The sequence below is a fragment of the Rhipicephalus microplus genome, chromosome 7, assembly GCF_043290135.1.
Source record: "Rhipicephalus microplus isolate Deutch F79 chromosome 7, USDA_Rmic, whole genome shotgun sequence".
Lineage (NCBI taxonomy): Eukaryota > Metazoa > Arthropoda > Arachnida > Ixodida > Ixodidae > Rhipicephalus > Rhipicephalus microplus.
In genome coordinates, this window is record NC_134706.1 from 15,018,570 (window position 1) to 15,043,506 (window position 24,937).

At 45.4% G+C, this 24,937-nt stretch overlaps 3 protein-coding genes across 3 annotated transcripts in view; 1 reads left to right on the forward strand and 2 right to left on the reverse strand.

Annotated features, from left to right (window-relative positions):
• LOC119179711 (uncharacterized) overlaps positions 1 to 24,937 on the forward strand; it is a 138,389-nt gene that overhangs the window by 72,441 nt on the left and 41,011 nt on the right. The window lies entirely within an intron of this gene.
• Positions 5,590 to 18,478, reverse strand: LOC142767298 (uncharacterized). The gene is made up of 7 exons (XM_075868738.1): positions 18,418 to 18,478; positions 14,362 to 14,471; positions 13,214 to 13,281; positions 11,827 to 11,922; positions 9,965 to 10,012; positions 8,351 to 8,398; positions 5,590 to 5,833 (listed from the first exon to the last, which is right to left on the reverse strand). The coding sequence occupies exons 2-7, from the start codon at positions 14,456 to 14,458 to the stop codon at positions 5,750 to 5,752; spliced, it is 441 nt and encodes a 146-aa protein (XP_075724853.1). The 5' UTR covers positions 14,459 to 14,471; positions 18,418 to 18,478; the 3' UTR covers positions 5,590 to 5,749.
• The window catches only part of LOC119180037 (uncharacterized), a 19,072-nt gene continuing 17,116 nt past the window's right edge, over positions 22,982 to 24,937 (reverse strand). Inside the window, exon 7 of the mRNA XM_037431168.2 lies at positions 22,982 to 23,301. Coding sequence (XP_037287065.2) covers positions 23,173 to 23,301 — 129 coding nt within the window. The 3' untranslated portion in view covers positions 22,982 to 23,172. The remainder of the gene's footprint in view (positions 23,302 to 24,937) is intronic.

Genomic DNA, 24,937 nt, shown 5'->3' on the forward strand with positions numbered 1-24,937 from the left:
AGAGAGACGGAAGGACAGACAGAGGGACGGCCGCACGAACAGACGCACTGAAGGACGGATGGACAGACGGAAGAACGGACTTACGGATGGACACATAGAGGGACGTACGGAAGGACGGATGTACCGACGGTCACATGGACGGACGGACGCATGGACGGACGCATGGACGGATGGAAGCAAGAACGAATGGGCAGACGAAAGCACGGACGCACTGATGAACGCTTTGCCCCACTAATCATCATTCACTCCGTGGATATGCTGTGACTTTTTTTTGTTTGTTTGTAAGGCGCAAGGTATCTTCAACTACTTCTCGCCTTACTTACGAAAAAAAAATTCAGTTATTGCTGGTGAGAACACTGCACTGTTTTTTTTTGTTTTGTTTTTTTTTACGAACGCCTCGACTGCTAGCAGTCTCGCTAGCTCCCACAGCGTTGCACATGATGCGCGGCACAGAGTAGAAGTATCGAACTATGTGCTATATACGTACAGACGTCGGAGGCTTTCAAAGTTCGAGGCTTTTGTTTTGACGATCCCGTGTATCATGATTTGTGAGTCGCACCACAAAGCCCCGCTCCTCCCGCCCACCTTGATAAAGCGGCAAAGAACAGCGCAGCAGCATCCTGAACACGGTGGATAGCTAGTTATAGCGCAGTGCCTTTGCTTTCTTTTCTGGTGTCTTGTCCCTCAGCTCCGACCGCCCCCATTGTGTAAGAGCTATAGGACGTCAGTATATATTTATCAGAATTGCGGTTCAGGTACCTCGGCATACTTCGGGTATCTCTCGAATCGGGGAGGAGTTGTCGAGCATGTCACGTGAAGTGCATCGACCGTCGTTCGTCCCCTATCGGCCTGAAACAATAAAAAAGTTGTAAACAGATTGACCTTTCATAACAAATCTGGCGCACGTATAACGTGACCTTCTGGCGACCTCTGGCTTTGTGTGGCGCACTTGCCGTCGTCTCGCTTCGGCACTATTTTTGTACGCTGCATGCTTTAGTTCAGTCGCTTCAGAGGGTGTTGGGGTGAGCTCATTGGTGAGGATTCGTTTGAATACGCACCATTCAGGGATACACCCAGAGGGTAAAGAACGAGGATATATTTAAATTTTTAATTGCCGTGTACCGGTGTCTGTTTCACAACCTAAATTACCCTGTATACAGCTGTCTGAGTGCACTTCCAACCTCTTTTCTTCTCGTTTCATTCAGCACCGCCTGCAATGAAGAGATGCGCAATCACTCTTACAAGTTCGTGCATTGCGTAGTCAGGGTGAAACCCGCTCTTGTGGCTGTGGTCTCGAATTCAGTGACTACGTACCTCAGGCCGCACCCTCAGAAGCGGCAACACGTTGATGGCTGTGGACTGTTGCCCTATACGTCGAGCTGCGAGGGAAAGGGAAATAGTGTCGCGAACGCGTATAAACATTAGTCGAAACCATGGAACATACTTCGCATAAAGCGTCGGTCGTATGCCGATGAGCGTGTGCTATATGAACATTGCTTCCTTTGATTACACAGAAAAACTTTATCGTTTCACTGTTTCTTAGGCTCTTTAGCGTGCCTCACTTAACAGAGTCGTGAGAATAAATTCTATTTACACATTTGCATATTGTCGGTTGGCTCAACAAACTTTAGTTGCGTGTGGCAGCTTGGGCTAGTTGGTATATATGGCATGACGATAGTTATAGCGCGAGAACAAAACGACGATACAGAGACAAGAAGGACACGAAAGACACGAACGTCTTGAATGCACACAATGAAGGACTTTATACCAGCGCACGTCCCCGCCCAAAAGCTACAAAACTCGGTCTAAATATTTTTTTCCTTCTTTTAACATTTGGTTACGTTACCTTCTTCTTGTGCCTATATTTTCCTGTCATGCCATTCTTACTGCCCTTCCACGTTCAGAGTTACAAGTCGGTGATTTGTATACGCCGGTTAAATTCTGCGCCTTTCAATAGACACTTATCGTAATTGGCAAGTGCTCTTCTCTGCGCTGCATAATTGAACAAGTCGTGCTTCAAGCTGAGATTCCTACCTAGTTGAACGTGCTGGTGCTTGTCTATTATGAGTGTCTATATCAAAAGAGACGATTAAACATTCTCCACCTCAACGCGTAAGCAAACCGCGCTTGAACAGGCTACACTCGCACTAAATGACAAGCCGCAATTAGTTGTTCAAACTTCATAGCACGAAAGCTAACTTTACAATTTTGAAAAGGGTATGTAGTGACTTCTCTCCGCGCCCATTTATAACGATACCAGTGCCCAAGATCGTGATAATCCCCTTAACGTATAACTGTCCGTACGAACATCGGACAGACAGTCGCTATAACGGACATGACACATGCGGCATGTTTATGTGGGTGATGATGATGATGATGAACAAACTTTATTTAATTAGCAGAAAGGTCCTCCTCCCCTTTCAGGCGCGAGAGGAGAAGGGAGGACCAAACCTAGACGACGGCCATGATCCCATGGGCCCTGGCGGCGTCTTCGGCCTGCGTTTTTTTTTTTATGAGGTGTTCATATATTGCCGCGACATCTTGCATGCATTCAAACAACGCGCCCATCACCGGGCGCACAGGGACATACATGCGCGCCGTCTATAGTGTTGCGCAGAGACGACGATGATGGCACGAGCACCCAGCTGGACCCGGATGATGTGTGCCACGCGCTCGGGACTTCTCTTGAAGCGGAAGAACAAGGCGGACATCTTTGGTGTTCGGCGGTAACGTTCTGCGACCATAGTCACTTTGAGTTGTGGGCACAAGTTCGCCCTTTAATAAATACGTTTTATTACACCCCCCGAGTCCTTCAACATCGCTGCGAAACGTAACCACCACCCTCTCCCCCCGAAGCCTCTGTGCGCTTTGCGAACAGGATGGAAACAGTGAGCTGTGAATTGCGGGCAGCGGTGCCTTAGCGTTTTATATTCGCTCACTAAGTACACGGACCCTGTGTCTGGATGATGACCAGAAGATCGCAAGTACCATCCCGGCTGTGGCGGTCGCATTCCGATGGAGCTATGACATTGCGCACTCCACAATGTCGATGCACGTTGAAGCACACCAGATGGACACAATTACCGCAGCCCTCCACTATGGCGTGCTCCTTAATCATGTGGGGCTTTTGGACTGTGATAATCCAGGTCGTGCGAGCACTGGCTAGAACTGGCGAATGCGCGCAGGAATGCTCGGACATTTGGGCTATAGCGTGAGCCATATCACTGCCTAAATATGGATAAATGAATACTAATGCTCGCTCCCACTGACTAAAGAGGACGTGACATCGGGTGGGACCAGCTATAGTGTTGCCTATTCTTGCGTAATGTCAGCAAAGTGTGAAAAAAATGACTGATTAAGTTGCTTCATGCTGCCTATAGTTCCTTTCAAGTTAAAAAAAATGGTTGTTAATGGCTACGACTAATGGCTAGCACTGTCGACTGGCTAACTAGCGAACAACGGTTGCCGATGTGAGCTAGTACGCGTTGTAATAAATTATGGCCAATCTCGGCTAGTCCTGGCTAACGTTCGCTGAATTACACTAATATTTGCTGTCGTGCGACCTGTGTTTATAAAAAAAATGGCTAACGATTTAGAGAACTTCGTACTCGTCTATGGGAGAGCACAGAGCCGTCCCTTGGTGCCCAGTTACAGTGATATCCTTGTTACTACTGCACCACAAAAATATGAATGGATTATTGCTAAGTTAATCTGTGGGCCAACGGCTAAAATCTAACCACAGCGGCAGCACCCACCAATAGCGCTCTAGTTTCTGCGTTCATACCTGTGTGCGATTGTCGAATAAAGAGAAAATATTGCGAATGTCTGAGGCACCACATCAACACGCCAAAACTATGTAATGTGTTTCTGCATACTGCCCCGCCGCCGTGGTCTAGTGGCTAAGTATACATGGCTGCTGACCCGCAGGTCGCGGGATCGAATCCCGGCTGCGGCGGCTGCATTTCCGATGGAGGCGGAAATGTCGTAGGCCCGTGGGCTCAGATTTGGGTGCACGTTAAAGAACCCCAGGTGGTCGATATTTTCGGAGCCCTCCACTACGGCGTCTCTCATAATCGTATGGTGGTTTTGGGACGTTAAACCCCACATATCAATCAATCAATCAATCAATCAATCAATCAATCATGTTTCTTCTTACTAGAGAAAGCATGCAGGAGTAAGTCGGGACCATAGCGTTTATCACGCTGCGTTGACTGTGCCTTGAAGCAAGCTCACTTGACACTAAGATTGAAGCGGCTGGAACTGGCTGTCCCGTGTTACGAAGGATTCCGGCACTTCACCGGATCCACTGAGAACTACGGGCTGAACGGTTGTGTATCGGACGCAGACACCACGCTCTCGCCCTCACGGCAATCAAGCACGCGCTCCAGGTTACACGTTTGGGTCGCCGAGCGCTCTGCATGGATTTATCTAGGCACGTTTCCGGAGAAACCCGGCTGGTTGGGTAACCTCCGGAAGTCCGTGACTTCCGGAGGTTACCCAGAACGCGAGCCAATTACAGAACTCCTCAGATGTTGAAATGCCGGTTACCGCCACTATACTCAATAATTCTTAGCAGCATACGTAACACGTCAACGTACTTAATTCGCATCTGGATAATGATAAAAGTGTCTGTGATTGTCTCTCCTGGATTCCGTGCCGACCGGTTGTGCCCTGGCGATCTCCGACGACAGCGCAGCTCTGGCCGACTGGGTTGATCCTATATGCCACCTCCTGACGCCGGTCCCCGACGACGACGACAGCGTAGCTCTGGCCGACTGGATCAGCCCTACGCCATCTCCTCTCGCCGACAAGAGCTCTCACCAGTGTGCTCCGTTCTCGGACTCGTGCAACCGTGTCCATCTTTCCTTCTTCTCCTTACTTCCGTCGTTCGCTGTCCCTGCGCCTCGCTCTCTCCTTCCTCTCTTTCTATCTCTCTACCTTTTAATCCTATCCTTTTAGTCCCTCCTCTACCCCATCTCTTGTGAGCTACTGTTGAGGTGTCTTCCCCCTGAGAGACAGTTACGGGGCTCACTTTTCTCTTATTTTCATTTATAATCACCCCCCCCTCCCCTCACTATTTTTCGTACATTATTTTGTTTTTTTTTATCGTTTGCATTTTTCAGTTTTATTGGCTCATTTATGTTGCCCGAGTGAAGAGAACTGCCATGTGCGCTTTATTAACTTATTTATGCTTTTTCTCAGTTTTATACGCTCATTTATGTTGTTTCAGTGAGGAGCACTGCCGTGTGGGTTTTATTAGCTCATTTATGCTTTTTTGTACATTTTCAGTTTTATTAACTCATTTATGTCGGTCCAGCGGAGAGAACTGCCTTGTGCCCATTTCTTGTCTTTCTATATATTCTGTATTCAATGTTCGCCAAGCCCAGGGTACGGACCCGGTCAAGCCTGATCTATGGCTTTTTTGTCTGTACCCACCAAGCACCATTGACTGTCTTTGAAGCTCAAAATAAACCATGATTGATTGATAGTCCAGTGCAGCCAACTACGGCGTGCCTCACCAATTATGTCGTGGTATTGGCGCTCCATGCCCCAATTTGTGTCGTCGCATGTCATCACACAGGACTCGCGTCATGAATGCAATATTTATTAAGGAGTTGTGCCCGAAGAGGCTGGTAGTGAATAGGCCAAGTGAACGTGTTCCATTTTTATTCCTCCGATCCGTCGTGCCCAAGGGTGGTCATTGCCTCGGCTGTATAAACTTTTAACGAGGTGGGGCATGGCTGTTAGCTCACTGCTGCACTTCCTCTGGATCTTTTTCAGTGGCGGATCGTAAGACCGCCATTGCCGTGTTCATTTCAGACGACATGCACATCTGGAAATGTAAAAAAATAAATAATTAAAAAACAAATTAACGAGTTCTTATTGTGCAAGCGGTCGGATGGCAAAGCTATGACCACTTTCGTTGAATCCCTTGAGGTTTCTTCTTTAATTTGATCAAGTTACATCTGGGTCATTTTTTAAAGTTTCCTTATTCAAAAGAACCCCGCAAATCTTTTGGAGCATGGTCAGAAAATGCTACCGATCGGTAAATGGCAGCGTGCCGATAGGTAGTTTTATGGTCATATAAGCAGGATGCCTTCGGCCATGGGATTATCATTGTTCCCTTACGGCTTAGGAAGTAAATTCATTATTATGGAGAATATTAATTCGCTCATCATTCATTCGGCAACTTACCACAATTGCACCTCCTAAAATAGTATGGTAACCATCCGCAACATATTTATTTTTTTAATGCGAAACATCCTTTTGCCTACTACAAGCACTTTATCTATCTATCTATCTATCTATCTATCTATCTATCTATCTATCTATCTATCTATCTATCTATCTATCTATCTATCTATCTATCTATCTATCTATCTATCTATCTATCTATCTATCTATCTATCTATCTATCTATCTATCTATCTATCTATCTATCTATCTATCTGTCTGTCTGTCTGTCTGTCTGTCTGTCTGTCTGTCTGTCTGTCTGTCTGTCTGTCTGTCTGTCTGTCTGTCTGTCTGTCTGTCTATCTGTCTATCTATCTATCTATCTATCTATCTATCTGTCTATCTATCTGTCTATCTATCTGTCTATCTATCTATCTGTCTATCTATCTATCTATCTATCTATCTATCTATCTATCTATCTATCTATCTATCTGTCTATCTGTCTATCTGTCTGTCTGTCTGTCTGTCTGTCTGTCTGTCTGTCTGTCTGTCTGTCTGTCTGTCCATCCGCTCATCTATCTATCTATCTATCTATCTATCTATCTATCTATCTATCTATCTATCTATCTATCTATCTATCTATCTATCTATCTATCTATCTATCTATCTATCTATCTATCTATCTATCTGTCTGTCTGTCTGTCTGTCCATCCGCTCATCTATCTATCTATCTATCTATCTATCTATCTATCTATCTATCTATCTATCTATCTATCTATCTATCTATCTATCTATCTATCTATCTATCTATCTATCTGTCTGTCTGTCTGTCTGTCATCACGTCGCGTACGTCGCCAAACACTTTTCGCCAGACAGTGGCACATACTCGCGGGAGGGTATGTGCCAGTGGTAGTCGGCTATGTGCCACTGGTAGTCGGGTATGTGCCACTGGTTGTCGGGTATGTGCCACAGGTTATTGACACTTAGTGTCTAACCGGAATGACGAGAGTACACATGGGTAATTTTAACGCGCGAGCGTTAGGAAAAGCCTGAGATCGGCAGCGATGGACCGACGGTTGCAAAAAATAAATGTTAAGGTGCCAGCAGGAATCGGACCCCAGCATTCTGCGTGGAAATCAAGTATTCACCCACAGAGCCACGCCAGGTTTCCGAACTATTCAAATTGACTCTAACGGTCGTGAAACGTCAGTTGTGGGTACAGTGCGGGTTATCCAATTTTATAAACATTACAAATGTACTCCTATGATACAGCCGTCCCTTCGGCTTAAAGTTAATTGTTGTTAGGTACCATCCGCAGAAGTGCATCTGTGTAGCAGTGTCCAGGGCCATCATTCTCGTGAGCACCGGCGCCTCATATCAGCTGATCGCTTCTGGTGTGCTTCTGGTATACCTGTTGGCAGCATTGCGCAAGTGCAAACAACTCGTTATATAAACATCCGTGACTGTTCAACGTATGTCTGTGCGTGCAACATCTGCACATATATTTAGCGTCATTTTATAACGTGTCACTCCATGAAAAAATTACAACATGGTCACCCTCCTCCCGCATGCTTCGCATAACGTTGATTCACAGTGTACGTAGGATCTGCCGATTTTTTTTTTCTATTAAGCACGCTTAAAAACCACGAAGGAGTGAGACAGGCATCCGAGACAATCGGAGCGCGAGGCCTACGACTATAGGGGTGTGCAGGGTTCTCCGTCAGGGGGGAGGGGCGAAGTTTCATAGCGGCGCTTCCGCGACCTCTTTTGGTCGACGACAAAAGACGACATGCCCCAGAGTATTTACTTAGGAGATGTAAACGAAGCCGTCACATCCCTCTAACAGTGGCCTGCCTTTCGTACCCAGCTTTCAGGAAGTAATGATTGAATGTTCCTGGGATGTAACACTAGGGGCTTCGGCCACGTTATCGCTAAATATCTGCGTAGCATAAACCTACTCTTTAGGTTAACAGGGAACATGTTGGACCGAATAAAAGTATGCGGTACACTTTGCCTTTCTCCCATAGGGGATCAGGGGGGGGGGGGGTTGCCTCCCCCCTACCCACTTTCACTGCCATGCATATGCCAATGCACAGGACAACACCCAGAGCGGATCTTCAGGAGACATTGTAAGGCACAGTGATCCGCCTAAATAATGTTCTTGCTTAGCACTTACCACTAAATCGTCGAGGTGCTCCAGAATGGTGTACTTGTGTTCGGGCGCCTGGAAAGAAATAAAAAGTGCCGCCATATCCACGAAGTGAATGATGATGAGCGGGCGAAGCTCCGTAGGTAAACCTGGCAAACCATGAATCCTCCGTACGTTTTGCCCACTCGATTTTATTACAACGCTCCCCCAAGCCTACGTCGCCGCACTAAATCGAACGATTGCCTTCCACCAATGACACGCGCCGTATGTGACATCACCCCTGTTTTATAACATCTCGCATCATTCATCATCAACTACAAGTACCGCCGTCTAGTTTATAACATCTTGCATCTTTTCATCGTCATCAACAAGTACCGCCACCTAGTGAACACTGCAAGAACTAAACGAAAGGTGGCTACATGCAGGGGACGCACAGCCCACGCCTTAAGGAGCTTCGCCCCTAAAAATAAAGTGATACGAAAATTAAACAATTTGGGGTCGGTTGCAAAGCCGATAGGTATAGGCCTGAGCTAGGCGGGATCGCCTGCCGCTTGGAGCTCTAGAAAGAGGCACGAAATGAGCAATAAACATGAAAGTTATCAAAAGTAACTAAGAAAGAGTAAGTCAGAGTCCTTTTCTTTGTTAGACACAAATAAAGAGAACTAACAGACAATGATGCCGAGAGGATGCTATTAGAAATGTTTGTAATCCAATTGTGAAGAAAGAAAAATGGACGAAAAGATAGCTTGCCACCGACAGTATACGAACCTGCGACCTTCGAATAACACGTTGGACATTTTTACCACTGAGCTATGGTAGCGGTCATCCGCTCGTCAACTTAATAGGGTATATGTGTGCTTTAAACGTGGGGCCGTCAGTCAGTGCCGCTAGTTGCCATTGCGGCGGGTGTTGAACACTCTTCTTGCCCGTTGGAGTCACGTAGCACGTGATCTCTTTACAAACTGGCAGCTCGCAGTGATCTTTTCGTACACTTTTCTTTCTTCAAATTTACATTAGAATTACATTTAATAACATCCCCTGTACTTTTATAGACATCATTGTCTGTTACTTATCGTTGTTATTGTCAATCAAAAGGAATTTCTCACTCATGATGTAAAAAAAAAAAAAAAACAGGAGCCCTTTCCATACCGAGAAAATGGTGGGAAGCGAATTTTGGAGTTGGCTAAGGTCATTCGGTTCTCCGGCACCTGGCCCCGCCGCGGTGGTCTAGTGGCTAAGGTACTCGGCTGCTGACCCAAAGGTCGCGGGATCAAATCCCAGCTGCGTTGACTGAATTTCTGATGGAGGCGGAAATGTTTTAGGCCCGTGTGCTCAGATTTGGGTGCACGTTAAAGAACCCCGGGTGGTCGGAACTTCCGGAGCCCTCCACTACGGCGTCTCTCATAATCATATGGTGGTATTGGGACGTTAAACCCCACATATCAATCAATCAATCAATCAATCTACCGCACCTGCATGATGGCAACCAGAAACTCCGCTATATGTATACTGCGCTGTCAGGATGTGGAAATGCGCCACAAACTTCTCTCGAACACACGCACACAAAGACAGAGGCGCAACGCTCTTTCTCTCTCAAACACACGAGTACGCATTGACATGAGCATGAGCAATGACACTTACCACAGCTTGGAACATGGCGATCCTAACGCATTCCGCCATTATCATCATCTGGTAAGTGAACGAAAAAAGAGAGAGTATTAGGGCAGACTGTAAGAACAGCGCAGCTGAACAGCCTTCCTTAGCATACCAGTCAAGTCTAGCCAAAACCACTGCGCATAAGGTTTAGCATAGGCAAGCCATGTTGAGGCGCTCTCTCTCTCTGTGTACTTTCTTTCTCTCTCTTTCTGCCTATCTTTCTCTTGCTCTCTGACCAATTGGAACTCGATCATATGGTGATTATGAAGGGTTGGGCTGCTCTAGCGTGCCTGGATAGCCGATCACCTTCGCCATTTCGGACTTCAAACGGTTCGCCGTTTGGAATCCCACCTCGCCAAGAAAGTTTATTTGGTTTTATTTCTTTCTTGTCCTTCTCTCCACTTTCCCCCTCTCCTTCCTTCCTCCAACGCGCTGTTAGGTGTGACGCATGTGGACGTTATTACTCGGCTCGATCTTCTGCGAGCACTAGGTGGCCTAAGCACAGACCTTAAATACAGATTCGCCAGTAAAATAGGTCAGGTGGAAGCGATGTTGTGGAGAGAAAAAAGAAGGCGTTATTTCTGTAGTCCTGGTTGGGGCACGGCTCAACACCAAATAGGTCACCTCAAAAAGTAAAAAGTTCCAAAATCGTGGCGAAAACGAGTGGTATACCATGAATGAATGGCGCCCCCTTAAAAACTTCGGGGTGGCGCCAAGAATCACCGCAAAGCACACAACTATCTCCCCTGTTTTACGCTGGTCTAACAAGCCAGGAGGTAATCAAGTAGAATAGACTGGAGTAGGATGATACTCCACGCTCACCCGATTATCAGGGGAGGGAGGGGGGCATCCGGTAGAGAAGATTAACAGTCATCTCCCACATAGGTTGGTGGTAAAACAATCGTTACAACTAAGCTGTAGTCGGCCCCGCCGCTGTATTCTAGTGGCTAAGGTACCCGGCTGCTGACCCGCTAGTCGCGGGATCGAATCCCGGCTGCGGCGGCTGCATTTTTGATGGAGGCGGAAATGTTGTAAGGCCAGTGTGCTTAGGTTTGGGTGCACGTTAAAGAACCCCAGGTGGTCGAAATTTCCGGAGCCCTCCACTACGGCGTCTCTCATAATCATATGGTGGTTTTGGGACGTTAAACCCCACACATCAATCAATTGAGCTGTTGTCGGTAGAACTACAATGTGAGTCTGTGCATGCAAATAGTTGAGTTAACATTATATGTGAAGGATCATAACAATCAGTCATGTAAGCAACGATGGAATAAGTTCTGCAATACTATATATATTCTTTTCTATGCATGCTAGATCCAGATCTATGTCAAGGTAGCTCAAAGGCGTAATCTGCAAGAACATGTGCATGGGCTCAAAGGGAAGGAAGGCAAACTTTTTGTGGCTAGGCAAGATCTGCACGTTCTCGTTCGCAGGAAATGGTCTAGCAGGGGTGTTATGAAAACAAAAAAGACGAACAAGCCCTTGGGTCAGGATTCCTATGCAAGTCCCGATCAAGCCAAATCACGCCACGTGAGGGCATAGCAAGCCTTTTCAGACCAGGTCATGCGAAGTCAGGTTATGCAAGGCCAGTTTTTCACTACGCGAGTCAAGCCAAATCATGCCAAGTCAGGAAATAACAAGCCAGTTAGGGCGAGGTCATGCAAGGTCAGTTCATGCGAGGTCATGCCAGGTCAGGTCAAGCCAAATCGTGTTATGTCGGTTTATGCTAAGCCAGTTCGCGTGAGGCCGTACAGTATCAGCTATAGGTCACGCCAACGGAAGGCAGATCATGTGGAGTCAGCTCGAAGTCATGCTTCCAGATCATACAAAACCAAGTCAATGCTTACCGCAACTCCACTGTGGCATCCACGAAGCATCGTTCGGACTGGTATGTTTTTGTGGGTGCAGTCTTCCACTTTATTGAGCAATTCTTCAGATTGGAGCTGCCATTCGCAAAGAAGGAGTAATAAGAATAGACGTACGTGCGGAAACTAGGGGTGAGAATATTTATTTATTTATTTATTTATTTATTTATTTATTATTTTATTTATTTATTTATTTATTTAAGCTCAGAGTCAAATGACATTGCTGTGGGGAGCACGTTGTTGTTACAGAAACATATATGAACAAGAATTTAGTGGATCTTACTGGTCAAGGAACCAAATCTTGAAGGCTAATGCGTCACAGCATATATGGCTGTCATTATTGTTGAAAATGTCCCCAGGATGTCTGTTCTCCTCTCTTGATGTTCGAGTGAAAAAAAAAAAAAGTCAGGCCTGCGCGGAAGGCGCAACAGAGTCACAGCGAAAGCCAGAAGAGCGGCCTTTAAGAGGCTTTTCTAACGACTCTTGTTCTCATTGCGTAACTACTGGAAGCACACTTGCTTGATACCCACTGCGGCATTATTATTAAAAGTTTTTTTTTTTTAGAATGCTGGCATCCGATATGCTATTTTTCGTCATTCTTCTAAGAGGTGTGGTATCCGTTAAACACTTGCATGTAATTGTGTGCCAATGTGTCATGAAGTGGCTGAAGACGATGAAAAATTATGCCTGAAGTGAGTGAGTATGCGCCACAGTTAATAGGTGAACAAGAACAAGCTTTTGTAATGGGTTGGAGCATTGGACGACCCACCCGTTACGCTATTCGCATTGTGTGACGACTGGTTGTGAGTAAGGTGATTTTTTATTTGAAAATATGACAACATAACATACATTCATCAAGAAAATTCCCGGAACAGTTGGTGAGGGGTGGATGAAGGCTCCTCATCTACTTAATTCGCACCTCTGGTCAATATATATTGAAAAAGTTGTGTGAAGGACACTGGTTTGGACTACGTGGGAATAATTGGGATAGTATACGGCTGAAGAGCATATAAATTGGACTACAAGTCGGTAAAGGAAAGCGAAACTCACTGAGCCTCACTCAAAAAATATATCTAGCGCTTGGAACTCACTCGGACACAGACTCACGATTTTTTTTTTTCAACTGGACTGACGCGGACTCACACTCACCAAAATGTTCCTGATCCGGACTTTCTCAGATGCTGACTCATCGCTCGATCTGTGTCTGAGTGAGTCTATTCATGAGTGAGTTCGACAACTTGTGGTCAGCGCTATGGCACAGTTTGACGCATACAAACAACCATCACAAAAAGCTACGTAGAAAAATTCTTGTAACGCCACTCGCAAATGTGAAAGCCCCCCGTGACGATGGTGCTCATGATATGCTCACCTGTTTACGAACGCGCGCCGGCAGTTCCTGACTGCTTTTCTCCGAGCACTTTTTCGCTGCGTTCAATGCTGCATAGAAAACGCATGAGCGAAAAGATTATACGCAAGCTGTAAAGTAGGGTAGATACTGTAAAGTATAGGGTAGCACGCACCAACATACTCGTATTGGATAGGCACTTATCTAAGACTCATTACGTCAGATGCTTCAAAACTCTGAATATTACTTCAATAATGATGCGGATGGGTCGAAGTTTTACTGTAGTGATATTATTAATACGCCAACATTTTTTTACATGCTCTAAGCATGAAGGGATGGGAAGTGGGTAAAAAATCACAGGATTTTCACGAAGTGAATGATGGAGAGTGGACGAAGCTCTGGGCGATCTATGATCTCGGTGCATTAATTAATTAAATAATTGATTGATTGATTCATTCATTCATTCTTTGATTCATTGATTGATTCATTCATATTTTCTTTCATTCATAGATTGATTCATTCATTCATTCTTTGATTCATTGATTGATTCATTGATATTTTTTTATTCTTTCTTAATGAAGTGCACTCCATGACCATAAAAGAGAGAGAGAGAGCTGGGAAAGAGTGCGCTTTAAAGCTCTTGGGGCGCCGCAGCGAAATAAACAAGGCTCGACCCCAGTTCGCTTCGCCCCTTAAAAAAGAGAACGCTAGGAGGACGACTGAAAGACGCTGAACAGAGTGGCCAAGAATATTACAGCGTTCTGTAAAATTTTTCAATCATCATCATCATCATCATCATCATCATCATCATCATCACCGTCATCTTTTATTAACTCTTAAAGGCCCTTGTATGGGTATTGCGTAAAGGGAGGAAACTTACGTAACAGGAAATGAATTAACACTCAAACAGCTCTGCAAAGGGCACCAGAACACGATTGAACTTGGAGGGCCACTTCCATTCAAGTTAAGACGTTGTCGTCCTATACCTAACAATCTTGCTGAACGCACCGCCAGAATGGAAAAAAAAAAAGGACGCTTGGCACTCCAGCTAGGGTTCCTTTTCCGTTGTGTTGTAAGGCGAACGCAATTTGTTCTCTGTGCAATTGGTACGTCTACTGTAGGCTTCTCGTGGAGCGCTTATCAAATTGTAACCGTTTCTTCAATATACTAACCTGGGTCACATTGTTCCGATACACTTCCGACGTGTTCGAACTGGGCGGTCGCTCCGATCGCAAAGATAATTGCCACACATGCGAGCCTTTCAATCATGACTTCTGCAACGCTGCAAAAAAAAAAAACGAAAATAATGCTATAAATGGGGTCTTTCACTTTATTGGCATGGCTACGCACTGTATGGCTGACAAGATTACAGTGAGAACTTTTACTCATGAGCAGTTTCATCGAATACTGGAATTCATTACCTGGCTCTCTTCGGTCATGCCAATCGCAGAGTTTTTTATTTGTTTATTTATTTATTTATTTATTTATTTATTTATTTATTTATTTATATTTTCACCAAAACAGATACAATGGCGAAAAATGGGGAGACGGCAAAAGAGCTGCAGTTATTGCAGCTTGACTAAGCACCGTCCACCCTACGTCAGCAATGACAGGGTGAAAACGAAATACAATAAAATGAAAAAAAAACTTGTAGCTGAAGTTCATAGCAGATATGTGTGAAAGACGCTGATCTGTTGGTATTTGTTTGGTCCTCTTTTTTTTTTTTCATGTTCTGGTATATTTTGCCTTAATGCTAGCACGACGTTATTATGATACCTGTTTGCGTTGTTCTCATTGTTTTTAGTTATATTTTCGTGTATCTTTGTATACCCACTCCTGCCATAACGCAATTAGCGCTGCAGTATGTGTAAATAAATAAATAAATAAATAAATAAATAAATAAATAAATAAATAAATAAATAAATAAATGAGAGTCGAGCATTGGGGTCCGCAGGGTTCCTTTCCCGGGACGAGGGGGGGGGGAATCAATCAGTTTATTATCATGTCATAAAAGCATGTTATCATGTCGGAAAAAGAAGGCTTGTGGCAGCACCCCCTCCACATTTTATCAATTCATAAGGCTGATTTGCGTATCCCCCCCTCCACCAGTCGTATGCGTGGGGTATACTAATCTGGATTTGCTTGATTCCGACTAAGCCGAACGAAGACAAATAAAAAAAAAACTAATCGTTATTTATATTGGGCTCCGCTCGATGGTCCTGTTCCAAACTAATCCCCGTATTCTAGAACCTCCCTTCACTCAACGCTTCGCCTTCACTTGAGAAAGCCGATACTAGCGTCATCTTTGAGCATGGAAAGTCACTGCATATCAGCGATAGTCTGCTGCGATTCTTTAGTAGCGCAGCGTCATTTACAGCCGAGTGGTGCCGCAGTTCTCAGCTCTGTCAAGTGAAGGGTGAGAGTCAAGGGGAGGAGCGTTTGTGAGTGCGGGGGAAAGCCATGGTTGGTCATGTCGTGACGTATTAAGCTGATCCCAGCCGTGCGCCAACTGAGTCTATAGGTTAGCAACCAGCATCACTGTCAGTCCAGCCTTGCACCACCAGTGCAAGTCGCCTAAACATTTTATTCAATTTCGCATGTGTATCATGCACGGACGAATAGAAACACACCCACAAGCATACATAACCTTAGTTGAGCTCACTCCACCACCACAAAAGTTTTTGGCTATACTCCTGTTTCGCTAACACTGGGCGTCACGTCACCAGCGTAGATGACGTCATGTATACTGAGGGATCTATATTTAAATGAGGTGTGATTACTCGCTAATTAAAATCTTAACCTTTGTTTCTGTATAGCCCTTTGATATGGCTATTGATGTATCGAAATTTAGGAGTAGCTGTGACCTTTAGGGTAAGGCTAGCTCACTGCACTGATGGACAAGCAGAGTTTGTGAAAGGCAGTACAGGCCAATTATTTGGCTATATTTTTTTGTAATTTAGCGAACATAAATTTAACAGCAAGACGTACATCGAATAGAACTTTGAGATGTTTGCATAACTCACGAAAGATCATGTCAGTTTGCTTCGCTTGCATCTATCTGATTTGGCTGACCAAGATGAATTAATACATTTAACTGAAGTGCGTAAAGAAACTCGAATAATATATTTATACTGAATAGGTTTCGCAAGTGCCTTCGAGCGATTGATTCTCTGCAGATCAGACGGGCTTATCGGTAGCCGCTTCATACGACGCGTGCCATTGTTTGCTCTAATAATCATCCCTACTAATAAAAAAATTATCCCTAATAATAAAAAGTCACCCCTAATAATCTAAAATCATCCCCAATAATCAAAAAAGAGAAACCGTTATGCCTTTTTTTGTTGTTTAAAAGCTTCACTCGATTGCAACCATTGATTACAGCCCAACAATGAGTGCAACTTGTGTTTAGAACATGTTGTCACGTAGTCGTCACGTGGACGAAAACAGGCTCGATGTTCAGATGAAACTGTTTATTCGGCCGGACCTGCTGCCAGGAAACTGAAGGTCAGGTTACAGCGACACACGGGGCACTGATAGCGGCGAACAGATCGTCGGCCGGCGATCAATTGACAAGCGGTGATGCGCGTCGGCATTTATACACGTGCCGTCGAATAATCTAGCGCTATCCCTACGGCATTTATACACGTACCGTCGAATTATCGCTAGCTGCCACGTAGGGTTACAGACTAATCTGTAATGTTCTCGAAGTGGGCGTAATCTTAGTGAAATGATCTACTACAGTCCCGAAGCTTCCCGAACAGTGAATGCGTGGTTTGCGCGAAAGAATTGCGTACAGTGTAACGGGGTGTTAAAGGCCCACTCACAACCCCGCGTTTAAAGGCGAAGGGGTGATTTTCTCCTCTCCTTCATACACAATATGCATCCTCCTCAACCCTCAGTTCTTGAATGCGCGTGAACAATACCAGCATTAAGCGCCAGAACTTATCAGGATTTCACGCTTCTCGACTGCGTGCTGTTATCGCCGCTTGCGCAGTTGTAAACACACACAAAACATGATGTTTGATCGGTTGATTGTGCACGATATTCATACGAGACAAAGAATAATGGATGGGCATGGCAGAGCAGTGGGGGAGATAGATCAGACGCGATATTTCGCGTATATCAACGAATCGAGAGCATGTACGCTGTAGACGTCACAGGAACTACTGTCTACGTCACAGTAGTGCGCCAAGATGGACGAGAAATACCGGGAAAGAATATCGCACTGTTTCTTTATATTTTGGGAGCCTGGGGAGTGGCTCTTTGACCGAACTTGTGGAAGGAACGTGGCAATATCTTCGATGACGGAGCGTACGATTCACTCTACTATGGGAGAGCTTCGAGCTGCACCAGTATGAAAATGACGAGACACAGCATTGCAACCTGGTATTTCGAACATGTTCAACGATTCAGAGTACGATGTACTCTACTCATCATCATCGGCAACAGCCTGACTACGCCCACTGCAGGTCAAAGGCCTCTCCCATGATACGTACTCTACCATGAGGGAACAAGTAGCCTGTCCCCAGGCACAATCGAAGCGTGGCGTACGGAATCGGTGGTTAACGATTTTGAGTACTTGGTACTCTACTATGGGCGAGCATGGCGCCGTCCCAACAGTGCAAAATGTGTTCAGAAAAAGTGGTTTACGATTTAGAGTACTTCGTACTCTACTATGGGAGAGCTGAAAGCCGTCCCGTAGACCTCCTGTACCAGATGAACTGGCAGCGAATTCTGAAACAATCGAAAACCAGCGTTTCCGACATGTGGACAAGCACTTCTGAAACGTTTTAGATGCGCCATTTCACCAGACAGACCCAAGTTTGTGTCTTTGGTTTTGGGTCAAAAACTTGACACTTACAGTGAAGTTTGCCAAAAAGCTTGACATTTCCGTTCAGCCATTAGCGATCTCTTAGGTCGGAACGACTAACCTTTATCTCACAATATGCTCAATGCTTGCATTAACGGAATCAATGTACTTACGGTTTCAGAGAATTTATCTCGGTTAAGTGTGGGCGCACAGCGGTTCTGTGGGCGGAGCCTATGCATATTTTTTCTTGAGTTGTTACCGATTATAACACAGGGTGAAATATGTTGGGCGGCTTCATCTACGGATTCTTTTCTCCAAAGCAAGAATATTTTCGTGCCACACTCTCTCTTTTATGGCGAATTTTCGCAGTCTTCCGCACTGTTAAATGTAACACTAGAATAATGCTCAGATAGCGTACCTTTCGAAGTGACAAATATAAAGGCGTAGGTGAGCTTGGGAAGAAAACAGATTGCGAAGTCGTTTCGTCCCGGCTTGAAGAGTCGAACATCACGTGGTAATTTTTTTCTTTGTAAGTCCCGCTCTCTTTGGTATATCGCACTTGTGATAGTTATTTTTTTTTTCAAAATTCCATGCTATGAGGGGAAATAAATGAGAAATGTACGCGAGCCGCGCATGTTTCGAAGAATACTTCTAAGAAAACAGCTGGACCCCTGTCTTAATCTTTTTTTATTGGTTTCCCTCTCTGTGTAGACAATAAACAACCCCGAAAATGCCGTATTTTTCGTACTATCAGCCACAGTTATAAGTCAAAAACATTGCCGGAGGGTTACGTTGTTCGTGGCTTTGCCTGGTGTTGCTAAAGCACCATTGTTGAAGTTGAGCGTTACGTATAGTAACCCTTGTAGCAGTTATTACTTAAAGATGAACTCAAAGTAGTGAGGGCAAAGTATTGCGCAGTTGAGCTCAACTATTGCGCAACGTACTGAAGAGTGCAAGAAAAAAAAAGTGCACGAAGAAGCAAAATAACTTATCTCACGATGGAGCTTAAGCATACTTGCTTAAGCCATAACAAAAAGATGTCAGCGCCGTGCACAGCGTTGAGTTTTCACCCCACAAACAATTCACGTAAATCCTGTGTGTAGAGCAAAAAGTGTTGAGAACGAATGTTCGAACAATTAAGGTACGACGTGCTTCACTCTGGGAAAACAATATAGTTGTTTCAAGCAGTAGAACTCATTTTGTGACGCCAAGAAGTTATCTGATATCGCTGCTCAGCCAATCGTTATGTTCTTGGTATAGGAACGACAAAGCTTAAACGTTTAATATGCATATCGTTTGAAACACATTAGCGGAGAGAAGGTACTTATGGTTCGAGCGCAAACCAACCAGCTATACGGCTATCTTTCACGGGTAATGGGAAAACCTGCAGCGTTTGTGTAACTAGAGCTTAATTTGTATGTTGTAACCGAGTATAACAACCACAGCACAAAGTGACTGGTGGCTTACGTAACGACTGGTTTCTTCGTGATTTGCCAAGCGTGAGAATAGAAAGAATCTGTTGGGGCTCTTCGTGCAAAAGGGGGTGAGGTATACCTTGTGACGCAGAGAATGTGGTATGCAGATCTAGCACAGATGTTTTAAAATCTGCTTGAAACGGCTCTCCGCTTCTAGCGTATAATGCTAGTATACCTAAACGCACGAGCATAGCCAAGTCACCGAAAACGTCGCTGAGCATATGCGCGGCTGTGGCGACTAGCAGTACACGTCGTTTCTGACCCCTTTGTGACAAACGCTCCTCGACTCGACTTTCACCATTCACTTGACAGAGTTGAGCACTGTGCCACACCTCGGCTCAAAATGACCCTGCGCTACTCAAGAATCGCAGCAGATGATCGCTGATATGCAGTGACTTGCCATGCCTAGAGACGGCGCTGCCATCGGCTTTCTCAAGTGAAGGTGAACCGTTGAGTGAAGGGGCGTTCTAGAATACGGGGGTGAGACGAATTGTAAATAGACAAACCACGTCGCTCAAAAATCTTAGCCACCGGGAAAGTGCGTCCAGGGTTTCGAGAGCGCACTGAAAAGTTATTCAAAACGCGCTGACGAGCATGGGATGATTACGTCATGCGAAGGCAGCGCCACTTCAATGCGCACTTCAAACGCAGGCCATTACGTACATTTTTGTGGAATAATATCTTTTACACTAAAGAAGCAAACACCATTTCAACACTATTGCGAAAATTGTTGACCGCGTACATTAGTTTACGATTACGCAACAGGGTAGCTCGGACAACTTAGGTTTCTGCCATCATGTGGATGGATGGATGGATGGATGGATGGATGGATGGATGGATGGATGGATGGATGGATGGATGGATGGATGGATGGATGGATGGATGGATGGATGGATGGATGGACGGATGGATGGATGGATGGATGGATGGATGGATGGATGGATGGATGGATGGATGGATGGATGGATGGATGGATGGATGGATGGATGGATGGATGGATGGATATGGCTGTACCCTTTTGATCAGGCGGTGGCTAGCGCCACCAAGCCGTAATACTTTATGAACCAAAAACTAGATTTATTTTTTTCTTTAAAAAGTGAGTTTGAGGATTCGTACTTTGCATTGAAGGGTTTAATTTTCACTCGTGCCTAGACTTTAGCCACCCATCAGATAACCTTCTTCTAGTTAAGTCGACCCGCTTAAAGTCTATTTTGCCCTCGCGGTCCCTAAACCCCAGTGCTTTGAAAAACTCAGCGCCATCATCCTGAACTATAGGGTGAAGCCCTTTACAGAACATTATCAAGTGTTCGGCAGTTTCTTCTTCCAGGTGGCGCCGCAGGTTATTGTGGCGCCACCTGGTGAAATGAAGAAATGTTCGATCATCAGGTGAAATTTGAATGAAGAATTGTAAAAAGAACTCCACTTCTCACGAGAAAATTAGGGTTGGTTCAGGGGCGATCTTTCCATCCGTGCAGTCATCTCATTTCATGTCCTATGCAGTTGCCGGTCCGTTTCTAAGTGCGATTTTAGGGGCGAAGCTCTATAGGCCCTCATGACGCCCAACCGTTGTCGTCGAGGCTCACTGTCGTCCCTAGTCGAAATGCAGCTGCGAATCATCTGTGCGCAGTGCCGTCTACAGAGCGTACTTGAAGCTTGCATGTGGTTTAAAACATTTTTGTAAACACTCTGTGTTGTTATCGTTTTGTGAATGGAGCTTTGCTGCATCATCAGCATTCGATTCGTCGAACTGAAGCACTTTTTTTAATTATCACGTTTCCCACAAAATAGCTTGGCGAAAGCAACGTCGCGAGACTAGTATGATGCAGGACATCTTGTGGAGCAGTCAGTCAATCAGTCAGTCAGCCAGTCAACGAACTTTATTCACAAATAGTCCTGAGGAGCAAACGCCCTTCAAGAAGGCGGGTTGGCTGCGGGCCGCACCCACGTTGGGACAGGAAGTGCATGCCTCTCCCCCAAACTCCGGGCTCTCTGGACAGCCCGGGTTCGGACCTCTCGGTCCGAGCTGGTGATTGCAATCTTCCAGGCGTCCTCTGTGGTGAGAGGCTCGCCATCGCTCAGCGCCGTGCATTGCCAGAGCATGTGGGATAACGTGCATTGTCTCTCATCGCAAATGATGGCAGTGAGGCTTTATGCTGTCAATAAACTCACTGTAAACTAAGTGCGCGAAGATGTCGATCGGGCTGAAGGATAAAAAAAACTCCCAAGCATTTCCCCGAGGGTGAACATGGTTAAGTGCGAATCCCGGCTGTGGCGGCTGCATTTCCGATGGAGGCGGAAATGTTGTAGGCCCGTGTACTCAGATTTCGGTGCACGTTAAAGAACCCCAGGTGGTCAAAATTTCCGGAGCCCTCCACTACGGCGTCTCTCATAATCAAATGGTGGTTTTGGGACGTTCAACCCCACATATCAATGGTTAAGTGCGAACACACGGGGTGATGCTATGGGGGGTATTTATTAATTCGCACTATTATATTTATTAATCACACTATGGTGCCTTTATGGTGTAATGGTTCCTGGGAATCGCAATTTGATCACACGGGGGAGTTTACGTTAACTCACTGGCGAATGCCAACGGATTTTAACTTTACTCCCCCTCACGACCCGCTCTCGACGGGAGACTGAGAGAGAAGGCGGGCGCGCGAGAGAGAGGGGTGCGCGCGCAGCTGCAGCGAGCGAGGAGAGCGGAGGAGCGAGCGAAGGGGGAGGGGGACTATCAGCGTTGCGTCCGTGGCTAATTCGGTAGAGCGTCGCGCTGCGGCCCGCCAAGTCCTCTTTCTTTTAAAGATAGAGAGAAGACTGCGGACGCCGCCGACGGCGGTGGATGGTTTGGGGTCGCTTATAAAGTGTATTCACACTTAAAAACTCTCCGAGTTGGTCGCCAGCTAGAGGGAAGACATCGCCGGGGTTCGTTACGCGCTTTGGGCGAGCTGAGTATAAGTTTTCACGTGTTCCCGACAATCTTAAGGCCTGTCCACACGCACGCACGCGTCGCAGTGCGCCGACGTGGGCCTTTCTGACGCGTCCCCTCATCCCCTCTCCCTATGGAGAGAGTGGGCACGCAGCTTGCGTAGCCACGTGCCCTCTCTCTCCATTGAGAAAGGGCAGGGCGCCACGTCAAAACGCCCCGCGCTGACGTGCTGCTACGGGTGCGTTTGGACAGGCCTTCAGCTTTCTGCTGTCGATGCCAAGGGGGGTCAAGTAGCGCTGACGTAGCTCAGACGCTTTCCGTTTCTCGAGAAAGGTGGCCCAGATGGTCTAGTTTAGTGCTTTTGAGTTGTCAGCCTCGATTGGGAGCTGTTGTGCTTGACATCGCCAAAATCCGCCGCAGTGTAGAATTTCGTAAGTGCAGAATCGCCAGCCAATCGCAAGAGACCGTTGGTCAATCAGAGTTCTCCAATGACGTGATTGGACAACATGGCGGATATTGACGGTGTCCATAAAAGCACCCACTGTGTATCAGATGCTGTCCCGAGTAGGAAAGTAAGGTCAGGGAGCTAGAGGAAGATCTTTATTGAAACGCCCAATAGCTCGATACTTTGACAATGAAAGTAGGGTCCATGTTCGGAGGCCACAAGTGCGTAACTCGTCTTGTGTCGATGGTTCGATGTAGTCAACTGTTAGATCCACGTTGTTCCTAAAGTGGCGCTCTGTTTTGGTGCTGTCATGCAGTAGACATTTCATTCGACCGAAGTTTCGTTACTGGACGCTTTCTCTTCGAGCCTTTCGGGATGAAGTATGTTTCCATGCGGCGCCGAATCATCTTCCTCGCTGTCTGTGGCGCTGCCTTCATATTTGTCGAGGCAAATCTAAAACAAAAGGATAAAGGTCAGTCGCATTGCTTGGGCATCTTGTCAAGAACCACTTGAAATCTTAAACGACAGCGAAACGAAGAGAAAAAAAAATGCAAGACCAGCGCTGATCATCAACCGACCGTTCGTTGGAAACAGTAACACGCATACATATGGGCAAATTGTTTACAACTGCTCCTGCACAGACGTCCGGTACACTCAAGTAATCGTATACAACAGTTGCACGAGCATGCGGTTTCATATTGCGAGTATTCAAGGTACATTAGCTTAATGCTATGAATAGAGGTGGAGGCTTGGCTGATGCCTCCTGCTCCCAAATTGTCAACATTACACGTTTATAATATTTCTCGGAGATGTGAACTCTTGCTTTTATAAAGAATGTTGATATCGTCAAAACTCGGGGCACGCACGCATTGACGACAGCGCATTGACAAATGTGAAGTAGGCGTTTCTTCTAAAGAATGCAAGCATTCTTCCAGTACGCAAAGTAACATTTTCGTTCTTGGTAACACGACTCATCAACCTCGCCCAAGTGTGCCTCCTTCCACATTACTCGCTTCAGAGACCTGGTGGCGAGATTATGCACTTAAAGAGTATTAAATTGGTACGGTACCTCAAAGTTAACGTTACGCCGTAACTTTCCAGCCCCAAACAAGCGCCGAGTACAGACGAATGGTGCATATACACGTTGAAATATCAACATACAAGGACGCTAAAGAGCGAAACAATTTTTCTTGTATTACCATGACACGACTGTTTGTAAGATAGAAAACTCGTGGAAAGAAAATGTCGGTGATGACGTCAGCGTGAGATTATCGCACCAAACACAATGACGTCGAAGATTTTGAAGGCGTCTGCTCTGCCTTGCGTAGCTTTTAATTGATAAAAAATGAAGTATATACGTTGTCAATTGTGGGTGCCATAAACTTATCATACAAAGTTTCAGAAAATTTAATCGAGCAATTGTGGCGAAAATACATACGAAAAAAATTATTTTGAAATTTTCGGCGTTACGTACAAAAATTGTGAAGCCCAATTTAAAGACAGAACTTCAGGCTTGATTCAAGTTCTGCGATACTACTGAACATATACTAGTGAAACATGCGGCATTAGCAATCTGAGAGTGCAGTTAGTGAACTTGAAACAAGGCACTGTTAATCTCAACCAAGTCAATGCCACGGAAGCAAACAACCTCTGGTTGCACCACACATGATTTATGAGATGAAATAGATGCGGCTATTGCAGACGGTTACAACAACAAAAAAAAAAATTAACTCTGCCCACAAAACCACGCCGCGCCTGTCCCTCATCTGCGGAAGACAGTCGTGCCTGCTCGTTTTTCGCTTGAAGTGCTCTTCGTCGGCTGATGTAAACTGTACTCATAATGTAAGTTCGACGTTCGTAGTTGCTATTCAAAGCATTACGCTTGGCTAAGCATAAACGTCAGTATATCGGGTGGAATGCATACATACATACATACATACATACATACATACATACATACATACATACATACATACATACATACATACATACATACATACATACATACATACATACATACATACATACATACATACATACATACATACATACATACATACATATTGCTGCCATCTTACCAAAGGTACCT